The sequence below is a fragment of the Sabethes cyaneus genome, chromosome 3 (assembly GCF_943734655.1).
Source record: "Sabethes cyaneus chromosome 3, idSabCyanKW18_F2, whole genome shotgun sequence".
In the NCBI taxonomy this organism is placed as follows: domain Eukaryota; kingdom Metazoa; phylum Arthropoda; class Insecta; order Diptera; family Culicidae; genus Sabethes; species Sabethes cyaneus.
In genome coordinates, this window is record NC_071355.1 from 215,670,535 (window position 1) to 215,694,301 (window position 23,767).

The 23,767-nt window shown below is 39.4% G+C and overlaps 2 protein-coding genes across 2 annotated transcripts in view; one reads left to right on the forward strand and one right to left on the reverse strand.

Moving 5' to 3' along the window:
* Nucleotides 1-8,628: 8,628 nt before the first annotated feature.
* On the reverse strand, nucleotides 8,629-9,938 carry LOC128740693 (uncharacterized protein DDB_G0285291-like). The gene is made up of 4 exons (XM_053836257.1): nucleotides 9,930-9,938; nucleotides 9,495-9,845; nucleotides 8,853-9,093; nucleotides 8,629-8,795 (listed from the first exon to the last, which is right to left on the reverse strand). The coding sequence occupies exons 1-4, from the start codon at nucleotides 9,936-9,938 to the stop codon at nucleotides 8,629-8,631; spliced, it is 768 nt and encodes a 255-aa protein (XP_053692232.1).
* Nucleotides 9,939-13,882: 3,944 nt separating this feature from the next.
* LOC128740694 (uncharacterized) overlaps nucleotides 13,883-23,767 on the forward strand; it is a 62,764-nt gene continuing 52,879 nt past the window's right edge. The window contains exons 1-2 of the mRNA XM_053836258.1: nucleotides 13,883-13,931; nucleotides 13,973-15,483. Coding sequence (XP_053692233.1) covers nucleotides 13,883-13,931; nucleotides 13,973-15,483 — 1,560 coding nt within the window. The remainder of the gene's footprint in view (nucleotides 13,932-13,972; nucleotides 15,484-23,767) is intronic.

Consider the following 23,767-nt stretch of genomic DNA (forward strand, 5'->3'; position numbering starts at 1 on the left):
CAACTACCCTAACGCAGTTGATTTTTTTTGATTTCTTCTACACACTTTTAAAGTTACCATATCTGTAGTAAGAAAACGTTTTGTCTAATCTTCTTCATGTAAAATCGTATGGCCGAATGACCAAAAAGTAGTTTTATGAATATTCTGTATTAACACAAAAAATTGTTAATAGTTTTGATGTAAAATGTAAAATGTGATTGGAACCAAGCCGACAAGATGCATCGTTTTCGAGTAATCGAAAAAAATAAATCGAGTATTTAATCGTTATGTGTGCAACAGGGTATCCGGGTACCTTTTCAGTTTTAAAATAGTTATAACTCATTCAATTTAAAACATACGTCATTGAAATTTTGCAACATCGTAAAACTTGTTGATCTTAACTAATTGAGGTTTTTTTGGTGCATATCCATAAAGGGGATTAGCAATGAGAGGCACTTGAATTTTTTTATTACTATTACTGTTTGGGACGACAAAAAGCTCACAGAGCAAGAGACCGTAGTTCTTGAATCACCGGGTCGGCTTGCACTGGGCAATCGGAGGGGCTACGGGGACAAATCGTGCAATAACTACGGTATTCCTAGGAAGTTCGAATTTGGAGAAATTAAATTACTATTTTAGCATTTACTGGTTTATTACCAAAGTGTGCGTGTGGGGATGGGGGTGTAGTGTTTTCTGGTAACAACTGGAGTTTTCGCTGCGGTACGTACCGAATCCTGGGCGCTGAAGTTCGTGGCTGGTTCAATTCTGCTGGTTGGTTGGGTGGGCGATATCGGGTTCAAAGGTCGCAGTTTGTCCGGGAAAAGTTTTCTTCTTCGGCGTCTTCCTTCGTTGACTCGATCGGTGGGCCACGGACGATACCGTATTGGTTCCACCGAGAAGGGTCCTCTTTTACGATTAGGGCCTTCTGCCCGAGGATTCCGCGATCGGTGCCTGGTCTCCTTTACGGTTAGGCGTAGATGCAGTTTACCACCTAGGCCTACTCGTGTGCGTGTGAGGGATCGACAATCGGGTTAGAATCCGAACCAAAATGCCAATACAAAAAAGGTCCTAACGGGACAAGTTAAATTTATATCGTGGTACTTTCTGAGGCTAGGTACGAATTACCTGAATAATTTTGCCGTATTCAACTAGTTTTGACCACTTTTAGCAAACAACTTTTCTCTTCCACTCACTTCTTTCACACACGAACGCCGTCACATATCTGACCATTTGGCGCTTTTTCTATTATGTCTTTGCCCTTTCTTTACCACCCACCATTTTCTTTTCCTTTCGCTACAAACTATGCCCACCCCCTTTAGGGCTGGATTTTCTTGCAGCTACGGTCGATGTCCCCCTTTTTGCCTTACTAATACAAACAATTTATGTTTTGTGTTTCTTACTAACCTACTAACAAATTAACAAACAAATTTATATTTCTATTACTTAACCCTATAACAATTACTAACATAGAAATACAACAGTTATTAAAAAATAGCACATTTAAAAAATACCTAAAGAGAATTTATAACAACGGTTACAGTACGTAGGAGGGCGACAAGGGTACCCGGGTACCCATGATTTGCTATGTTCATAACATTGGCTATCTTGAACTGATTTGGAAGAAACCAGTGGCATTTGATTCGTACATCTATCTAGTTTTGATTAGATAAAGCATTTGGCCATCAAATGACATGTAGTTCCCGGGAATGGGTAATTCCAGAGCAACGTCCGGTAAAACGTGGGAAGCCGCTTGTTTTGAAAGAATATCAGCGTTCAGCAAAGCTATTAGCTTTGAACTTGACATTGTGGACCCTTTTTTCATCTTATTATATAAATTTGTGACTTTAGATCGCATTGGCCATTCCAGAATTGGGTTGCTGTAGGGTTACAGATAGCCAGTTGGGTGCCTAATCCAATATTAGAATTGGTTTAGTGGATCTTTTAGATGTTTTGAACTGATATGGTCAGTTTAGTACTGATTAATAATTGCGGAACTGGTTCCAAATGTATAACGGAAGGTTGTACGTTTTGAATTGTTCTGATAATGCTAAGCATTATCTTGAATCCTGCGGTATCATCTGTGACCCCGTAGAAACCATTTTCGAAATAACCAATCAAAATACATCGAAATCTAAAAAATATCACCTACCGAACTAATTCCAAGAACTTTGATACCCATATTGCTAGGTTTTACCTCCAATCCTAGACTGGCCACCCATGACCCCACAGGAACCTACTCCGGAATGGCCAACCTGATTCATCTCATTATATGAAATAGTTCATTGTATGAATTCTTAGAGTTTTGCCTTTCTACTATATGAAAATATAGTATAAAGGTATAGGAATCACTCGAAAAACCGAAAATCGAAAGAAAGCCTTGCGGGACGAATGTTATATACCATTAGACTCAGTTTCGAAAACTGAGCATTTTCTGTGTGTGTGTATGTGTGTGTGTGTGTGTGTGTGTGTGTGTGTGTGTGTGTGTGTGTGTGTGTGTGTGTGTGTGTGTGTGTGTGTGTGTGTGTGTGTGTGTGTGTGTGTGTGTGTGTGTGTGTGTGTGTGTGTGTGTGTGTGTGTGTGTGTGTGTGTGTGTGTGTGTGTGTGTGTGTGTGTGTGTGTGTGTGTGTGTGTGTGTGTGTGTGTGTGTGTGTGTGTGTGTGTGTGTGTGTGTGTGTGTGTGTGTGTGTGTGTGTGTGTGTGTGTGTGTGTGTGTGTGTGTGTGTGTGTGTGTGTGTGGAACGCTTTTGATTGAGCCAACATTTCTCGGAGATGGCTGGACCGATTTTAATGATCTTAGTGTCAAATGTTCGCTATTTAATTTCATACTGATCGGACTTTTAGTTCAAAAGTTATGTATAAAAATACGAAAAATAATGGACTTCATTATCTCATAGGTCCCTTAACCGATTTGAACAAAATTGATTGCATATGAAAGGGGAGTCTTTCAAAACCTTAACTTCAAGATTTCATGATAAATGGGCTTATGGTTTGAAAGTTACATAAAGAAATGTGAAAAAAATGTATTTAAAACTGCTATTTGTTGCATATAAGCATTAATTCAATAGGAAACATCCTACAATTTATTATCATTTGAAAGTTACTGTTGAGATCTATAAAACGAAACCAAGTTACTGAAAATCGGACGATTGATTCAAAAGTTATTCAAACTATAACTCTTCAGCGCCGTATATTAAACCGTTAAAATGTATAAAATCGAAATAAATTAATCAAGGGTCGATTGTATTCAATGTATGTGTTATGTATGTGTATGTATGTATGCATGCGTGTATGTGTGTATGTATGTATATATGTACGTATGTATGTATGTATGTATGTATGTATGTGTGTATGTATGTATGTATGTATGTATGTATGTGTGTGTATGTATGTATGTATGTATGTATGTATGTATGCGTGTATGTGTGTATGTATGTATACGCGATTTGCAATATTAAAATTTACATAGAAATACAAGAAGAGTGAGAAACATTTCAATTGTCATTTTCTTTACTTGCTGTTACTCGCAATCGGACGAGCAAAGCAAAAAGCGAAGAAAAGTATTTAATTTAATCATATAGGTATAGTGGTGTATAGTATTGAAAATACTAATGAGTTGATTTTCCCAAATAAATTTATACCAATTTCAAACAAATTTTGCGCATCAATAGATGCTTTTCCAATCAATAGATGCTAGAGCTTAGAAATTTTATATGCAAAAGAGGAAGAAAGATTACTAACAATTCTGTACGATTTGTTTTCGCTAGTGACACTTTAAAAGATAATATCGTGTGTTATGTATCATGTTTTAACAAATAAATAAATATGGGTCCACTCATACCAGCAAAAATAACAAGCGCCGAAAAATATATCGATCATATGGCCATCCTCAAGCATGTTTATGGCGCTGCTTTTGTTTCTTTGATCTCATCGTTTCCTAAAACATCTAACAGGCAATATCGTATAAACGATACGATCAAGCTAATGACTATTTTTTCATTAAAGTTTATTTAAAAGAAGCTCAAGTTTTGATTTTCGTGCAAAAATAATTAACTGAAAGAGCGCCAACTAAGAAAAAGTCCAATTTCTCTTTTTCGTTTTTCATATCTAATGCTCTACTCAGTTATTTTTCCAAATTCAGATATTAACTTTTTTGGATAAGGATTTTAAAAAATAAGGAACGGATATTTAAAAATATAATTTAGTTAATTATAGATGTTCCTGAAAAATTGAAATATAATTATTGCGGCAGTAGAAAGGCTAGGTCACACCGCTAGGTGGATTAATTCGGGTTTTATATCCGTATGACTGATTTTCCTGCAATACAATCAGTTCTCTACCTCACAGCGGACACTCTGTCGGAATTCCGGATTTTCGGGCCCCGTATGTCTTTTCATGGCCAAATAATTCAAAACTAGATAAATCAAATGACACCTGTTTCATCAAAGTCGGCTTAAAATTGTTGATGTTATAACAATATCAATTTTGGGTACCCTTATCACCCTGCTAAAGGTGTTTTTTTTTGTCGCACACATAACGGTTAAAAAAATCAAAATCCAGTGCGAAGTACAATTGATTCTTTAAGACTTTTCTGAAACTACATTCCACTATTATTAAATGATTTCAAGTTGTGAATTTTTGAAAACTATGCATGCTAATTCACATACGCCCTTCCTAAATTGTTTAAAATCTTGTGTTGCAGGGTAGGGAACCTATTTTAAGCAGTAAGTGGATTCCTGATTATTTTTCCTTATTATAAGTGATGGGTTGACTAAGTGGGGGTTATCAGCATACCAATCTTCTTGTTAGCTTCAGTTCTTCAAGCTGTTAACACTGAAAGTAACTATTATTTAGCTAAACTTCTAATTTGTTACATTAAAAATTGAGGTACTGGACCTAATTATAATCGGTGACGAATCACCGTGAATTTTATATATCATTTATAGTTGATTTTTTCGGTGGAAATAAAAACTATGATACTTTCAGCGGACGTTTCGACTTACTATCCTTCAGTCATTGACTACGCATTAAACATCTATTCTCACTGTATCGTCCTCTATAACTATTACTAACTGAGAGTCCGATGCAAATATCGCAGTAAAACATATTGGTCACATTATCATGAGCTTGTTTCCGTATACGAAAGATCAAAAGCGATTATAAATTGCTTTATCAAATGTATGAGTAATACTAATTTTTTTGATTTTTAGAAAATGTGAATGGCGGTCAATTTTTCATAGTAAAGTTGAATATCAAATTATAGATATATACCTATAGTTACATCATGGGATTACCAATACTGAATCAAGATGGCGTCTAATGATCTGAAAAGTAACCACAATACACCACAGGTTATGTACAGGTTAATTATCATTACACAATGTACAGTGTGACACATATATATTCGAACAAAAATCATTTTATGCTTGCAGCTGCGTATACAATTAATACAATCAAACTAAGACCATGCGTGTGTGGCATTATGACTTAAGCCTTACTTAACGTTGTTTCATTTTCATATTATGTCTCGTTCGGTGTACACGTACCAATGTTCGAGTAACGGTCGTTGATAATAAATAAATTTCGAAACGTTGCTGCATGCAGCACTATTTTTCGTGACCTCAAACATCTCGGCATAAAAAGAGAATTTGCATACTATATCAGTAAAAAGATTTGTCGAGACAGGATCTGTTGAAAACCGTAAGAAAGCCCGGAAGAAAACGAAGCGTTAGAACTGCAGCGGTCAAAAAGGTTGTTCGAGAGCGAATTCGACGCAGTTGCGACCGGTACGCACGGAAAATGGCAGTTGAGCTGAATATCAACAGGGAATCTCTTTGTCGAATTTTGAAAACGGATAAAGATATGAAAGCATTCAAAAAAAATGAAACAAAAACGGCACGAAAGAGGCAAGCTGCTGCTTCGTCGGCGAGGTGATTCCGAAGTGATCTTTTCTGATGAAAAGTTGTTTGTTCTTCAAACCCCGCAGCATGCTCAAAACGATCGGTTGTGGTCGGTTTCGATCATCGACGTTCCAAAGTACAAACGGAATGTACTAAAATTCATCAGCAGTCATGGTATGGGGAGGCATTTCCAAGAAAAGGAAACTTCCTCTTGTATTTATTGACAAGAATGTGTAAGTTAATGCAAAATACTATCCAGAAATGGTCTTAGAACCAAATTTGATGTCTTACGTTCAGGGAAAAAAGGAATGGCCAACAAGTTCTTCTGATTTGAACCTCTGGATTTTTGAATAAGGGTATACATGCAGCAGAAGCCCAAGGATTATAAATATCATAATTTGGATGAAATTAAGTTAATTACCAACAAGATATGGGATGACATTCTGATAGAAGTAGTGCGTGCCGCATGTAACGACTTCAAAAAACGTTTGAAGCGTGTTATCAAGGCTAAAGGCGATTCAATAGAGCAATAATTGTTCGTTGCGTTCTGTATCTATGGGTAAACAACTTCTGAAACTAAAATTCGAAATAAAGCGTTTATTTACAAAAATATGTTACTTTGTTTTTGTCCGAATATATATGTGTCACACTGTATAATTCAGAAATACTTCATAGGATTAACATTACTAATTCAAGATGGCGTCTAATGATCTGAAACGTTCCCAAAATGCGTCACTGACCAAGTACTTTATATGAATCTTTCTATAATGTAATTAGGTTCGGGAGCATCTTTTATATGGAAACTCTATTCGAAATATGGAAACTGTCATTCGAAAATGCTCTTCTGGTTTGAATTCAACTGATCGCTACTTGTGAGTAAATAATTATTTTTAAATTTTGTTTCACAATGTCACAAATAGCATAAATTTAAGTTCTTAACCGAAGTTTAAGGTTCTTATTAGCATAAGCAACGAAGAAGCACAATATGCAGGATGCCTATACTAGAGAGAGGCCGTAGGCAAAATCCTGCTTGAGAAACGAGCGGTAAGAATGCTCGATACTCATTAAAATATTAAACAGTGATTAATGAATCGTAAAATCTAATAACCGTAATTTCAAACTGTAAATAATGAAGTACACAGTCTAATGAACAAAGCGTGTTCATCACCATTGCAACCCATTATTGAGATGAATTGTACTTTGATGTGGGTACCGATCAATGAGATGAAAAAGTGAAGCCATTCTGTCTGTCTTTTGCCAATACTTATTAGCGGCGACGCCACGTGCTCATTTCTATTTATTCAGCTGAAACGTCTATTGTTTTATTAACTTCCTGCTATAGTCCGAGGCAACAGATATGATAATAAAAGTATGATCTTTAAATAGTAAGACGAAAGTTGTTTTTTTTTCTTCTTAATATTAGTAGAGTTAACATAGATAAGCAGATGCAGTTATCGAAAAACTGGCAACCGTATTAACTGCATAAAAAATAAGCAGCAGCATGCTCGTTTGGATTACATTTGGACAGTTCTAGTATTCAAAAAATTCATCTTCACTTATCTATGCTTGCTCGGTTATCTATAGTTTAGACAAGTTGAAAATTTCGGCAACCTAATTTGCCATACCTTCTATTGGAAACTTTCTTTCTGAGTACAAGTGAATCATTTTCCTTTGAATTATCCTTGTAATTCATGCTTGCTTTCTTACTAGAATCTATTATAACTAAACCTAGCAGTGGTAATATTGCAAATTAGAGGTATTTATTTACACTGAGAAAGAAAGACAGAAAAACTACTTAACAGCTACAGATTTCAGTAGTCAACATTCCACACATGCGCCGCTTGGCCGTTGAACTGTCATTATCGTAAAAGCAGCGAAGCTAAGATATCCACATCGCAATCGTTTTTCGTTGCCGCCATCCGCATCTGCCAGAGAGACTCAACCATACTATCATGAATCGGGGAAACCGGCTGCAAGGGAGCCAAGGTACGAGGGGGTGTTGCAATAGGTCACGCATTCAATCGATCCATCTTGTAGAAGAAGAAAAGAAAAACAAATATCACATCTTCCAACAACATCAACGCAGCAGCATAAGTATAAGCGACGAACCCTGAAGCATGCAGCATGCATGCATGCATTCTATTCAACGTCAGTTTGATCGAATCGCTGATATTTCAATCACCATAAACATCATTTTTTGCGCCTAGCTTAAATTTATGCAAAACGGAACTTGTCTGCTGTCTGTGAACGAGCGCGGCAGCGCAGCGGCGGGCTGAATCACTGACTGGAACTGCGGTTCGTTCGCGGTAGCGTCAAAGTTACAACTAACTGCTTCCAATACAAACAGTTACATTGTTTTCTAATCGAATTGACTAATTTGACATCGAACACGATGATCCTCTCCGTTGCAACCTCCAGTCCAGTCCGTCAGAGTGGGGTTCGGAAAACCGGAAAGAAACATCTTCGAGCCAAAATCAATTAACATATTTATAGCTGCGCTGCACGTTGCACCGCGCACCGGTAAGATTGGATCATTGCATTCTGCTTCGGTGGATGTGAGGAATGTTTTTTTAGTGATTCTGAATTTTTTAAATACGTTCTAGAGTATTATTTGTGTGGGGCACGTAACAACAATTTAAAAAATTCAAATCTTCTCCTAGTTTCATGTAAATCAAAATTTCAGCAATGACTTAAAACTATACTTACCTACTAGAAAAGGTAACAATACTGTTCAAAATTCAATTGCTGAGCGCTATCCGAATCTATTGTAACCTTGGCTGGACCCGAAAGGCTGCTGACTGTAGGCTTGACTGAACTTCTGGGAGACTGGTTGCGTGGCTGCGATCAGTGCCAAAGATTTCTGAATCGCTTCCGGTATCGGTGGCGGAGTGGGCAGGTGTGCTCCTTCAGCACGGAATCCTGAAAATTTTCATTTAATAGTTTTAGCTCGCCGGTCATTGCTCGGACTGGACTTACCGTTTTCGTCAGCGATGTAGGTGACCGTAATTTGTTGTCCCTCGGGAGAGGTGTACGAGTACGAGCCTTGCACTGCTTGGGCTTCCAGATCTTTTAGGCCAGGATTCTTAAGGTAGCCTTGCGCCTGCTGCTGCTGACCGTCACCGGTCGTATAGCCATAGGAGTACGATCCATCATAAGAAACATCATTGTTGTACGAGGTTATGGGAACGAAGGGCCTTGCGCCTCCTGGGTAGGATTGCTGGAAGAATAAGAATTATGTTATTAAATTGGTTTTTGAATATTACAAGAATAACTTTTTTATGTTGTTTTATTCACATTTCGCCAATTTAATCAGGTGAAACTAGGTTATGAATCTATTTTGTTTTTAAAAACAAAAATGTCATTATTTTGATTCTTGCTCTAGCTCCTGCTGGCATCAACATATTCTAAAGTTTATCAGGCAAGGCACGTCAAGATGTATCGCAATTATTGTGGTCTCAACTAAGTTTAAAGTTTTGCTGAAAAAATCCGCTACAGTCCTAGCGTTAGCTATGGATTACTAAACTATTAGAAAATGAATTTTCGCAACCAAAAATGTTCATGATTGTATGGAAAATTCACATGAATTTACAGAACTATTGGTAATTGAAACAATCTAACCTGAAACCGCTGGCTGAACTGCATTTGGGGCTGTTGTTGATGAAATGACACCGGCGGAGCAGGTGCCCTCAAGCTCTGCGACTGCCGAAACTGCTGGGCGATCCGTTGCTGGTGCTGCTGCTGTTGATTGTGCTGATGTTGGTTGAGTTGCTGTGAGTGAAATGGTTGCTGCTGTTGGTGATGTTGCTGCTGTTGATGCTGTTGCTGTTGTTGCTGCTGCTGTTGATGCTGCTGGAGTGGTTGCACTTGCAGGTTCTGATTGAAAGGCACATTTTGATTGAAACTTCTGGCACCGAATTGGCTCTGTGGTTTAGCAGCGACGCACGCTAGGAGCGCCGTTAAAACTACAAACTAAACAGAAACCGGCGGAAAATAAAAAAAATTGACTTAGCACTTTGTTTAAGGAAATTGGTCAGTTGCTTCCAGCCTAATTACCGATATCATATTAGCTATTTTTTAAACGTTCGATTTTTTCCTTATTCACGCACTCTTATCACATGGAAGTTTCTTCTTCTACCGGCAAACACCGCGGGAAATTAGACCTCAGCTCTTCTGCTGACCTGAGTTATCACTCAACTGCACCATTTGGATGCCGCAAGCCGACTATCATCGATTCTGCCGGCAGCACTTTTATTTATACCGCATAAATAGCTAACATCATGTAGACGCTGCTGGCGAAAACTGGTGTAACATCAACTAAGTGCGGTTCACTAATCACAATAACCTTAAAAAATGCGCCTTCCCCTTGTATGAATATCATTACAACGAATATTTTTCTTTTTATTGCAGCTGAGATCAATAAATCTGCGACGCTCTTTTGTAGCCCTCCGGCAACCACGCGGGTTCACCGGTCACAAGAACACCGAAAACATGCATCGTGCACGGGGCTTGCGCCTACATAATAGCCCCTGGCCAGCGGCCAACGAGCCAACCTGCCGAAAAAGATGCTACCAACATTCATTCATTCAATCATGTCCGGCCTTCAATGAAGAAGAGCGTTGTATGCTGAGCTGAGCGGACAATCATTTGTCGAACAGTGTGAAACCAGGCAGCAAGAATGCATTCAATTTTCCTGCAATCATACGCGTGCGATGCCGCGCAAAATCATAAACATGATCGTTCCCAGTCACCCGTCGGGTCGGCACCGGTCGGCGAGAAGTGTAAAGTGGCTAATAAACTGCCAACAAACTGGAAAATATAATCGGTCTAAATATGTGTACCCAATTATAACCAATCAGTATACTTGAAGCGTTTATGTGAATCTTTCGCATAATAAATAGGACATCTTTGGCAGCTAAAAAATGTTAATGAGCTGTACATTCGTGACGAAAATTAATTGCTTTTCGCATATTTAGTATTATAAGCCATTTTTTTACGATTTGCAAAAATCTAAAATCTCAGCTCACTAAGCTGAAGCTGCTTTATATTGTAGTGACTTCATTCGATTTTAATGTTGCAGTTTATTTTGTCTTTATGGCGTAAAAAAGCATTTTAATTTGCTGCTTATATTACACGATCACACTATTGCCATAATTGCAAATTAAACAATATTCGATGATAGTACTTGCTATTAAATTTTAATTACAAGGCTCTCAAACAATGAGAGGGTTGACTTCGAGAAAAAGTATCATTTTATTTTATTACATTTCTATTATTTTAAAATAGATCTTTTGCTATATGTTAACGGGTGACAGCTAAAATTTTGGATTTTTTTTCTCAAGCTGTCAAAAAAGACAAAGATACATTAAAAAGATCTGATCTACCGAAATTAAAGATACATTATTCATTGTTGAAAAAAAATTAGTGTACATTTGAAAACGGGCCGTAATCGGCTGTTCGGCGAAGCTTTCGTTTGGCGTCGAAACAGGAGCGTTGTTCGGCCGTCATGTCAACTTTGCGAATGCATCTCTTGGTTCTACCAATCAACTTTTTGCAATTCGTGGTTCTCCAGTTATTTTTGTACACCAAGGAACTCAAAATCCTGAAAAAATCTTCGATTGAGCGCACTAGGACAGACTTTTCGGGTTGTGGTTCTTGGGTAAAAATGGGATCGAATGGGTATTCAGGAACGATTGTGTTTTTTGGCGTAATGCGATGATGCTATCTCCGGCCAAAACACGTATTGTCAATCAAACCAGAGGGCTTGTTGTTGAAGAAACGAGAAAGAAAACGATGTCCTTCTGTGTCCATAATTTTGGCTGGCCGTCTACTACCTTGCTTGCGAATAGTTGTTGGTCACCTTAGGATGTGGTAAACAGTCGAAGCCGCAACGTATTCGCTTTTTAAATGTTGTACCGTATACTTTTTGCTGAGATTTCTGTTGCAGGTCGTAGAAGTGTACAACGCGCTCTCGAAATGCTTCTTGTTTCGACATCATTTTAAGCAAAACAAGGCAAGCATAAACATAAAAGCATAAAAGAGGAGAGAGAGAGCTAACACATACATACTCTCATTTCTCTCTGAGCTCGTTTGTTGGGCCTCGAAAAAATTCCAAAATTTTAGTTGTCACCCGTTATTGTTATAACGAATGTCAACTTTGCGAATGCATCTTTTGATTCTACCAATTAACTGTTTGCAATTCGTGGTTCTCTAATTATTTTTGTACACCAAGGAACTCAAAATCCCGAAGAATTCTTCGATTGGGCGCACTGAGACAGATTTTTCGGGTCGTGGTTTTTGGGTACAAATGGGATCGAATGAGTATCCAGGAACGATTGTGTTTTTTGGCGTAATACAATGTTGCTCTATCCGGCCAAAACACGTATTGCCCATCTACATGATGTTTTGATGGGGTCTCAAAGCATCATAAAATAAATAAATTCATGCCTCCAAAAAACCCCGCACGCCAAATTTGGTGCCATTTGCTTGAGTAGTTGTCGAGTTATGAAGAAATTTGAATTTCATTTGTATGGGATCTCCCCTTCTTAAAGAAAGCAAAGATTCTAATCCACCATAGAAACCCCCCCCCCCCCTGTTAAAAGACGAATGGGTCTCATAATACCATTGAAAAAATTCCAGCCTTCTAAACTCCCACATGCCAAATATGGTTTCATTTGCTTGATTAGTTCTAGAGTTATGAGGAAATTTGTATTTTATTTGTATGGGAGCCCCGCTTCTTAGAAGAAGAAGGGGTCTCAGTACACCATAGAAAGACATCTTACCTCCAAAATCCCCCACAAGTCAATTTTGGTTCCTTTTGCACGAGTTTTTCATAGTTCTCGAGCTATGAGGCAATTTTATTATTATTTGTATGGAAAAGTTGTAGAAAATTGATTTCTAAACACGAACAAAATGTGCACTGAAAAAAATATTTTATCAGCTTTTCAAAAATTTCAAATAAAACTGGATACGGTACGAACTGAAATTAGGGATGTCAACAGCAAAATTGACTCCGTTAAAGCTGATTTGATGGATGAAATTAAATTGGTAAAAAACGAATGTGCAGTGAAATTTCAGCAACATGACAACGCACTTGATCAGCTTAACGCAAGGGTGGATAGTATGACGCAACAGTTTGGAGCTTTACAAAATCGAAACGAGCTTATTGTAAGCGGAATTCCTTTTAAAAACGGTGAAAATTTACATTCGACGTTAGAGGCAATAGGACGACATCTAGCAGTGAACGACACGGCCACCACGTTGGCGCAAATCAGGCGTTTGAAATCCGGCAACAAATCGGACAGCGATGGGCTAATCGTTGTGGAATTTCCGCTGAAGACCACAAGGGACGAGTTCTACAGTGCATACTTGCGGAAACGAGACCTTAAGCTACGACACATTGGACTGGACTCAGATCGTCGTGTGTACATCAACGAGAACCTCTCCATCGAAACGCGTAAACTCAAATCGGCTGCACTTCATCGAAAGAAGGCGGGAAAGCTGGTATCAGTTTACACTAAACAAGGTGTCGTCTACGTCAAGATTGCAGCTGGTGGACCACCCATAGCCATTCAGTCCGAGAATGAGCTGGATAAATATTTGTAACTATGTACATTCGTTCATTTTTGTAGTAATGTTTAAGTAGTATTTTTTGTATTCTTGTGAGTTGACTAGAAGATTGTATGTTAAACATTTTTAATTCCCGTTCCACCATAATTATGCAGCCCTCTAGAAATTGCTTCCCATACTATATTTGATGCCTCCCTCTTTTAACCACACCTCAACGAACATTTCTAGAGCAGTGCTGAACGCTGTTTTATCACCTGGGAAGCTGAACATCTGTCACGGAAATTCCCAAAGCCTTTGTGCACGTAACTGTAGTAAGCTTGATGAGGTTCGAGACATCTTAAGGGACTCTAAGGTTGAAATTGCGTGTTTCACTGAATCTTGGCTTAATTCGAAGATAAGCGATCGCAGCATCGGTGTTACAGGCTATCGCGTTGTGAGGAATGACAGAACATATAAGCGTGGTGGAGGTATCGCGGTTTACTACAGGGAGTATTTAACCTGTTCTAAAGTTTTTGGCACAACGCTTGCAGAAGATGCAACGGATAAAACTGAATGTCTGGCATTGGAGTTTCGAGTGGCGGGTCGGAAAATTCTACTGATAGTCATCTACAATCCTCCGGAAAACGACTGCTCGTCTTCCCTGGAGGAAAAGTTGTCTAATCTTGCTGTACGCTACGACAATATCTTTCTGGTGGGGGATTTCAACACTAACATGCTTCAGCCTAGTAGCAAACGTGCGCTTTTCAAATCGGTGCTCAGTACCTTTTCTTTGACATCCGTTAGTGAAGAACCAACATTTTTCTATGATGGAGGATGCTCGCAGCTCGATCTTTTCCTAACCACTAGAAACGAGAAGGTCTTGCGATTCGGACAAGTCAGCTTTCCTGCACTGTCGCAGCACGATTTAATTTTTGCGTCATTGGACTTTGACATCTCACCACCCTCCAGCCTGTGTTTTTACCGAGACTACGTCAACTTCGATGCTTATGTCCTGGAAAACGAAATTTTGGCTATCCCCTGGAACCGGTTCTATGCGATGGAAAACCCGAGCGACTGCCTGGATTTTTTCAATGCGCATATCAAAAGAGTGCATGAAACATGCATTCCTCTTCGTGTCAGTACCAGTCGCCGTAGGAACAACCCTTGGTTTTCTGATAGCGTTCGTCAGAGCTTGCTCGAGCGTGACTTGGCGTACAAGGACTGGTTGCAAGCTCCAACACATTTGAAAGACGTGAAGCGGCAGCGATACAAAGCGCTGAGGAATCGTGCTAACACAAAAATCGCGCAAGCCAAACAGCAGTATCTGCATCGTTTTCTAGACAGCAGAGCTTCATCGAAAACCCTATGGCAGCGAGTGAAGAGTCTTGGAGTTGGCAAGGATAAACAGCATAGTCCCTGCGAGTTCGATCCAGATGAAGTGAATCGTACCTTCTTAGCTAACTTCACGAACAGTACTCACCGCAGACCAACACCAGAGAGTTCAGCACCAGCATCGTTGCACAGTTTCTCCTTTCAGCAAGTACATTACTGGGAAGTCGTGAACGCTATCTGGGACATTAAGTCTAACGCCGTTGGGATGGACGATTTACCAATTAATTTTGTGAAGATCATCTTACCGTTAGTTGTGCAGCACATTACATATTTATTTAATATGTTTATCGAACGGTCCACCTTTCCTGACTCCTGGAAACACGCGAAAGTCATACCGCTGAAGAAAAAAGCGCACCTGAACGATATCACTAATCTAAGACCAATAAGCATCCTCTGCGCGTTGTCAAAAGTGTTTGAGAAGCTTCTCAAGCAGCAAATGACATCTTACATAGAAGACAGTGGCTTACTGACGGACTACCAGGCTGGTTTCCGCAAAGGACAGAGCATCAAAACCGCAGTTCTAAGAGTGTACGATGATCTAGGAGCCATTGTTGATAAGAAAGGTGCTGGTATACTGTTGATGCTCGATTTTTCGAAGGCCTTCGATACCATTCCGCACAGCAAACTACTAGCCAAGCTATATACGCAATTCAACTTCTCTTCTGTTGCCGTGAGTCTGATAGAATCGTACCTGTGTGAAAGAAGACAGACTGTGTTTTGTGGTGGTTGCTGCTCCCGTAGTGTGGAAGTACCATCTGGAGTACCTCAAGGCTCAGTACTCGGCCCTCTACTATTCTGCTGTCATATCAATGATCTACCGACTGTGTTGAAACACTGCTCTATTCAGATTTACGCCGATGATGTACAACTCTACGTCGGCGGACGTGGTCCCTGTGCACATGAGTTAGTCAGAATGATGAATGATGATCTCGAACGTGTTGCGGATTGGTCACGACGGAATAAACTCTTTGTGAATCCTGCTAAGAGCAAAGCACTATTCATCACAAGCAGACGTCGAAGAGCTGGAAGTATCGTTTCACCAGTACCTGGACTTCTTCTCGATGGTCAGAGTATCCCGTGGTCAGAAAGCGCCAGCAACCTGGGATTTATTTTTCAATGCGATCTGCAGTGGGATGGTTTGATAACACAACAATGTGGTAAAATCTATGCTAGCCTCCGAACGCTTTACTGTTGTACTTCCTCTGCATCGACTGCCGTTAAGCTGACGCTTTTTAAATCCTTGATCCTGCCGCATTTTCTATTTGGCGATATCCTCCTCATCCGGCCCAGCGCAAGCTCCTTCGATCGATTACGTGTGGCACTAAACTGCTGTGTGAGATACGTGTATGGACTGAGCCGCTACGATCACGTGAGCCACCTGCAACAGAGCCTCATTGGATGTCCGATAAAAAACTTCTACGCTCATAGGTCGTGCGTCTTTCTGTGGAATCTGCTAAAAACTCAGGCCCCCAGTATTCTTCATCAGAAACTGATCCAAACTCGTGGACGCCGATTGCAAAACCTTGTGGTACCAGCCAACAACACTGCATGTTACGCTGCTTCACTGTTCGTTCGAGGTGTGGTAAGCTGGAACTCGCTACCGCCCGAAGTAAAACGTTCATCGTCGGAGGCAATGTTCAAGAGAGGCTGCATAAATTTTTGGAACCGTATAAACTAAAATATGATAAGACAATTATTCAATTTCAATTAAGACAATGTATAAGAAAATTATCGTGAATTAGTGTTAATTAGTTAATTAAATTATTATAATGATGTACCTTTTATTAGAACCGGAAGTAGAAATTTTAAAAAAGATATTAACCTTACGCTACTGGACAATAAACAAGTGAACAAGTGAACAAGTAAAAAAATCAAAATATCAAAAATATACCATTTTTGATTTTATTTTTAATTTTTTGGAAAAAATCAGATGCGTTGTGCACAACACATGATTGAATAGGTGACGTAGGACTACGTAAGTCTCTTCGCAGCGTTAGTAGGATGTATCCATGTATGTAATACACCCAATTCTTTTTTTACACGGGGGATGCGTCCCGTGTAAAAAAATACCGTGCAAAAATAAACCGTGTTATTTCGAGAAACCGTGTAAAAAAAATCCGTGTTATTTCGGGAAACCGTGCAAAAAAAATTCCGCGTACTAGAATCCGTGTGAAAAAAGAATTGGGTGTACAACTGTTGTTGGTAAAATTTTAGAAAAACCATGTTATTTCGAGAAACCGTGCAAAAAAAGTCGTGCAAAAAAAATCCGTGTAAAAAAAGTCCGTGCAAAAAAAGAATTGGGTGTAATACGATTCTTCATGTATACAAGCTACATACGTAACGTGAAAGTAGTAACATTGTATACATTCAATCCTCAACCGATTTTCGAGTTATTTATATCCATGAATTGATTGAATCTATTTTATTAAAACGAAACCAAGTCACACTAATCAAAACAGTAAATAATGTTTTATGATCTGTTTGTTTCTACGTTGGATAGTGCTTTTCCTCTAGTATTCGGTAGACAACACGCGCGAGTTTTCAAAAAGTTAAAAATTTTGCGCAACTTTTCTGCGGTTTACAAAAGAACACTGATAATAAAGCTTTTACAACCTGCAGATGTTTCGGAAGTCGCAGAAAATGTTGCCCGTGACCAGAAAACTTATTTCCGTCATTTGTTGGTCGTCCGCAACGGTGAAAAATTTAACTTTTCCCTCGTTGCCTGTGTTATTATGGTATTAACTAGGCAAGAAAATATACTAAACTCTTCAATCGTTGTGTGACCCTTAAAAGGACCGATTGTTTGATTATCATAACTCCAGCTTGCAATAAATTTGCACTAACGCACTTCTCTGTTCGGTAAATTGGAATACCGATAACCGCAAACCAGACACGGCTTGTTGCAACGGCCCACCGGAAAGCCTCAGCAGCTATGCGATCGACGAAGCCGTTCGTGTATGGTCCTGAGTCACGATGAAATACCACTCCAAGTGGCCAGCTGCAAGTAACGTGGGATAATTGTGGTCGTTTTGATGCCACGAGCAGCATATTTCCTGCCAATTCCAGAACTTCAGCAGCCAGATATTTCATCACGGAAGCGAAACGAATGCTTCAGCTCCAACACTCTCAGTATACTTTCCTTTTCACAGCAGCCGATAAACACGACCGACCGGGAACTGCTGATGTGCACGAGTGGAGCGTGACTCTCGTTTGCTTTTGATCCTTCTTCCTTTGTCGCGTCCAGACAATAAGATACCAATAAGATGTTAGGCTTCGTGCACAAATTACGTAACGCTCAGAGGGGAGGGAGGGAGGACACCTGGTGCCGACTAAATCGTCTTGTGGTTAGTATAGCGAAATGCTGTGTAATTTCTTACCGGCGTCTGAAGAATCCTGTTCTGTTCAACTACACCATTGACGGGACTATTTTGAATCGAGTCGACCAAATTAAGGATCTAGGCGTTCTGTTAGATCACCAACTAACTTTTAAAATGCACTACTCATCTATTGTAGCGAAGGCCAACCGCCAACTAGGTTTCATTTCGAAAATTGCTGCTGACTTCACCGATCCCCTTTGTCTTCGCGCATTGTACTGCTCATTGGTAAGATCCATTCTTGAATTCGCTTCAGTTGTATGGTCGCCTTATGAAGAAGTATGGATTTCCCGAATCGAATCAGTGCAGCATAAGTTTGTTCGATACGCTCTACGTAATCTTCCATGGACGCACCCGTACGACTTACCTTCTTATGAAGACCGGTGTGCATTGATTGGCATCGAAACTCTTGAAGATCGACGGAACACCAACCAAGCTGTTTTCGGTGCAAAAATTTTACGTTCCGAGATTGACAGTTCCGCACTGCTTGGTCAACTGCATATCTACGCACCGCAACGTATTCTAAGACCGAGACGATGGTTACAACAACCTCCTAGAAACACGGTTTACGGTAACAATGACCCTATGATTAGTGTGAGCGGACGATTCCAAGAGACATATCACTTGTTCGACTTCAACGTGTCCACAAAAACCTTTCGGCAACGTATTTGTAGTAGCTTGTGATATTTTATATATGTAACTTTAGTTCATTAAGACCACATGTAGTCAGATGATTTTTATACAATAAACAAATAAACAAATTTATTACAAGCTAGCGTTACTTTTTGTTACTTAGGGGGGAGGGGGAGTCTTGAGAAGAGTTACGTAACAAATTTATCAAATTGAAAGAATACGAAATTATTTTTTGCTGAATAAATCTGAGCAGCTGAAAACCGTTTGGCCCAACATGCAACATGGGGTGATGCTTAATTGCTGTTTCAGCTGTGTAACTCTATTTTAGCCTTGATTTCCACTTGATCAAATCCATTTTGATCCAAATTTTTGTTCTGGACTCAAACTTGGTTGTGTTAAATCATACAGTTTGATCAGAATTCAGAATTGACATTCTGATCATAGTAGTTTTGATAGGAATGTAGAACCGATGCGTTTCTTGAGTTTGCAAAACTAAAAAAAAGTTAAACGGATTGTGCGATTTTCATTCACTGATAGGGGTGGCTAGGTTGAGTTAACGTTACGTAATTTAAAGGGGGGGGCTATGCCAAGCGTTACTTATTGTTACTTAGGGGAGGGAGGGGGTCAAAAAACAATAATTTTTGCGTTACGTAATTAGTATACTACGTCTTAGCATAGCTCAGCTAGCGTTTGAATAATGTTGTTCGCCAGCTTGCGTCGTGTTATAAACCAGAGCAAGCGACAAGAATCGGTCCCGTTTATTTTTCATGGTCCTTCATTCTATCGTCTGCGTTAAATAAAATAGAGCATTTCAATTTCAGTCTGAACAAAAGAGCGATGGATAAATTTGTGTTGCTAAAGAAAACCTAGTGAAAAGCTCTAAGTTCCAAGTTTCCTAGGTTTCTTCAATTACCGAAAACCGTTCTTTGACGAACGAACAAATTCACGAACTATTTTATTTTATTAAACCCGTGGTTTTATGCATTTTGACGCTTGACCGAATACATTGAGCTGGTATATTTGTTGGCTGCTTCTTACCTTCCGAGACGACCAACTCAACCAGCAGCAACAAGCGAACAGAAGCGCGAGAGGTGAACGGTTAAAATTATTTGATAAGAAGCGAACAATTAGAATCAATCGAATTGAATAGAATTAAAATCAGTGAGCGAAAATTCCTCAAATCTTCATGAACGTTATGTTTCGTGCTTAAAAGAACATTTTGTTGACGTGATATGTTGGAAATTTAAGCCTTCTTTTCCGTTTACTTGGGTAGCAACAAAACAGCTTGGATGTTCGAAAAGACACTTTTCTGAGCAGTAGTGACACCGGACAGCAATTTGTTCAACTCTGCATCGTTGCGGATGGCCAGCTGCAAGTGACGATAATTCTGGTCATTTTGTTGTCGCGAGCAGCATATTTCCTGCCAATTCCAGCACTTCAGCAGCCAGATATTCCATCCCGGCAGCGAAACGAGCCCAACACACGCTCAGCATACTTTCCTTTCCTCAGTAGCCGATTAATACAACCGACCGGGAACTGCAGACGTGCACGACTGCGTCACCGCTCGTGTTGCCGTTGGTGGTACATCTCAATAAGGAATTTTCAAGCCAATTAGCAATCAACGAGAAAGGGTAGGATTCCATTTAATTCTCTTGTAACTTTGTTATAGTAGAATTAAATGGAACTTTCCATCAACTTTCTCGTTGATTCCTGAATTGTGCCAAGACTTATTCGATAATAATTGGAAATTATTCCAACCAATCACAAAGCGACAATTTCTAGTACGACTGAGTTAGAGTTATTTTCAATTTTCAATGACGCGCTTTGAAAATCAATAGTTTTCTATATTTTCAATATTTTCCAAATCAATTTTTCGATCAATTGGTGAAAATATCTTGGAAATCTATTGAAAATTGACTGAATTATAAGCCGAAGCGTGAAAACGCGTTTCTACTTTGATGACGTCATTTCCAACAACCGGTCACGAAGCAAGAATTCTAGTAAAACATAGGTTCAATATTTTTTTAAATTTTTCAATAGTTCAACATCAAGAATTCATACTTTTCTTCATTTGGGTCAATTCTTAGTAGATTTTCCGATCGATTGGTGCAAAAATATTGAAAATTGATCGGAAAACCGCTGAGTTATTATCATTTTTCGGGACGCTCGCATTTTGACACTCTGTCTCAAAACTTGTCGTAAGCCGTAGTCCTACGTCAAAATAGGTGTAATTTGCGACCTTTTAAAAGTTATTCTAAGATGGAACAACGTTCATGAACGGACTTCGTAGAACAACGACTTTTATGACTTTTTTCCAACTAGGCATTTTTTAAGTAATACCTATATGAAATTTTTATACAAATACCACTTGCCGTATTTGAACGAAAGGTGTTGCGGATTATTTTTGGCGGAGTCCAAACGGAAAGCGGAGAGTTGCGGAGGCGTATGAATCACGAGCTACAGGCACTGCTTGGAGAGATTCCCATCGTTCACCTGGCGAAAGTTGGTAGACTACGGTGGGCTGGCCACGTCGCAAGGATGCCGGACGACTGTGCAGTGAAATCCGTTCTCTTCACGAACCCCACCGGAACCAGGAAGGGAGGAACCAGGAAGGCCGAAACCAGAAGAGAGGAAGGGCCCAACGTGCTAGATAGTTCGACCAGGTTGAAGCCGACTTGCGTGTATCGAGACGCGCAACGAATTGGCAACGAGTAACTCGGAACCGATGGTACAATGGTGAGGAATTCTTGATAGGGTAAGAGCCATCCCAGCTCTCGTCTGGTAAAGTAAGTAAGTAAGGGAACAAATGGCACCAATATTAATTTATAGTACTGGACTCAAGCTTCAAGGTGGAACACTGATTTTATATCTCCAGATGCCCCATTCCTCCCTATAGGTTAGTGAATTTAAGGAACAATAAAGCATAAATATGTAATTACTTTCCAAGGAAAGTCCCTAGAGATTTGTGTCCTTCAGCAAAAGCGTGTAATATGAGTGCTTCGATAGTTGTCTGAGGATAACAATGTATTTTTTTGAAATGCAACTAACAAAAGTTAAATATGAAATAAACAACTTCGGGGACTTCCACAGAAAGTGCTCTATAACGATCCGTTGTAGATTTAAAATTACATTTCTTCAGCAAAGCGGTTATTCCCAGTTTCCAACAGAATTCCTTTCTCGTATTTGAAAAAGTAGGACAAGCAAAAGTATTTTCATTTTTCGAAAAAATAGTAAATTAATAGTTTTCTACATCTTTTGTCAGTATTGGTGCTTAGTTTGACTATAGCTGGCGCCAAAGGTGGGTTCTAATTACGACTTAAATATTTTAGTCGTGGGATCTAATGATGTTTTCAGTGTTTATTCTCAGTTGTCTACGATGAAAATGGGACTTGCAGACAAAGCCATTGAAACCCCTACTTAAACTGCAAAAGAAGAACACTTTTTGGTAAATAGTATAACGCCAGCATTTCACAGCTAATCTATCAACAGCCCTGTTTTGACACGTAGATCAAAGTTCTCTGCAGACTACCAATTCGCGATACTCCGCGAGGGCTTGATCGATCGACCGATCTTTGCTCGCTTGTTGGCTGCTGCCGCGGATGGGGGCTCGTGTTCGGACGTGTTGCACAGATTATAAATTATTCATAAAGTTCAACATGCCGCTCCAAGCGGCAGCGATGCCTTTCCCAATCTGCAAACCAACGCTGCTGCTGATGCCTCCGCGCAATTTACGGTCGCGTGTGTAAATATGCATCTTCAAGCATGCCGAAGAGTGGAACCGAACCGTCTCGCACCTCCCAGGAACAGGCGTAACCAATAATAATGGCTCTGTGCGTTGGCCACGGAAGCATCCTGATTCGTGTGCACGGCATATTCTGGTTAATCGAGTTCTGGTAGCAATGATGATGGTGTTTTAAGTTGTTTTCATTAAAATGTTGTACCTACATTGTAATGAAGCTTCTGAACTATTAGTTTGTCAGCTACCTAATAACATTTAGCAGGTTTTTATCTTTTATACAGTTTTTTTTTGTTTAGGCATAGTCATCTTGGTTGTTTCGTAATGTGACTTTCCGATAATTCTAGGGGTAGTTCTTTCTCGATGACACGAATATTGCTCAGGGCAGTAGGGTAATGATTTGACTGAAATGGTATGTACAAATTGGCACATGCCGTCACTAATCGGTAAACTACTGTCAGCAGATGATTGATGGTTTTCGAACTATCGTGTTCAATTAAGCGATCTTATGTCGTTTGTTTAGAGAAGCTTACTGAATACACTCACGTTGGAATTTTTGAACTTCATTAATTTCGTTTACGAAACCTCACTTCTTGCTGCTGCGTAGTGGATCATAATTGAAATCTCAGTGCTTCTAATCGTTTAAGTCCGCAGGCCATACCTTTTCTAGTCACCGACCTTTTGCTGTCAGTTTATGTAGAATGTGTCCCCATTTGAGCCAGTCATATTTGCCTCCACTCACTCTTCTCATTACGTGGAATTTGTGAAGGACGAAATGACCTATGCATAAGCTGGTTTATTAATATTGTTTTACATTACATTATTTATTTTTATTACTTTACGTACTAAGGCCATTGTTGTTTTTTTAATAATGACAGCTTGCCAATTTAAAGCTTAGATTATTCAGAAAGGCGACCAACCATTCTTCAACTATTGTTTTAGGATGAAATAAAGGTAATAACGCTATATTGTATAAAAAACTGAACCAAATCGTTCATTGTTCTCTCACTTTACTCACTCATCGACCGGTCACACCTTTTTCACTAACGGTCTAGACCAACAGCTTCCAACAATTCCGCACCAGTGACTAGTGATGACCAACGTTGCTGATGACTGCTCCTTTCATCTTAAGCTTCCGATTCGCTACCACTCAGCTTTTTTCGTAACTGGGCCAACTTGAATCTGCTACAAAACCATGCCGTCAACAGGAA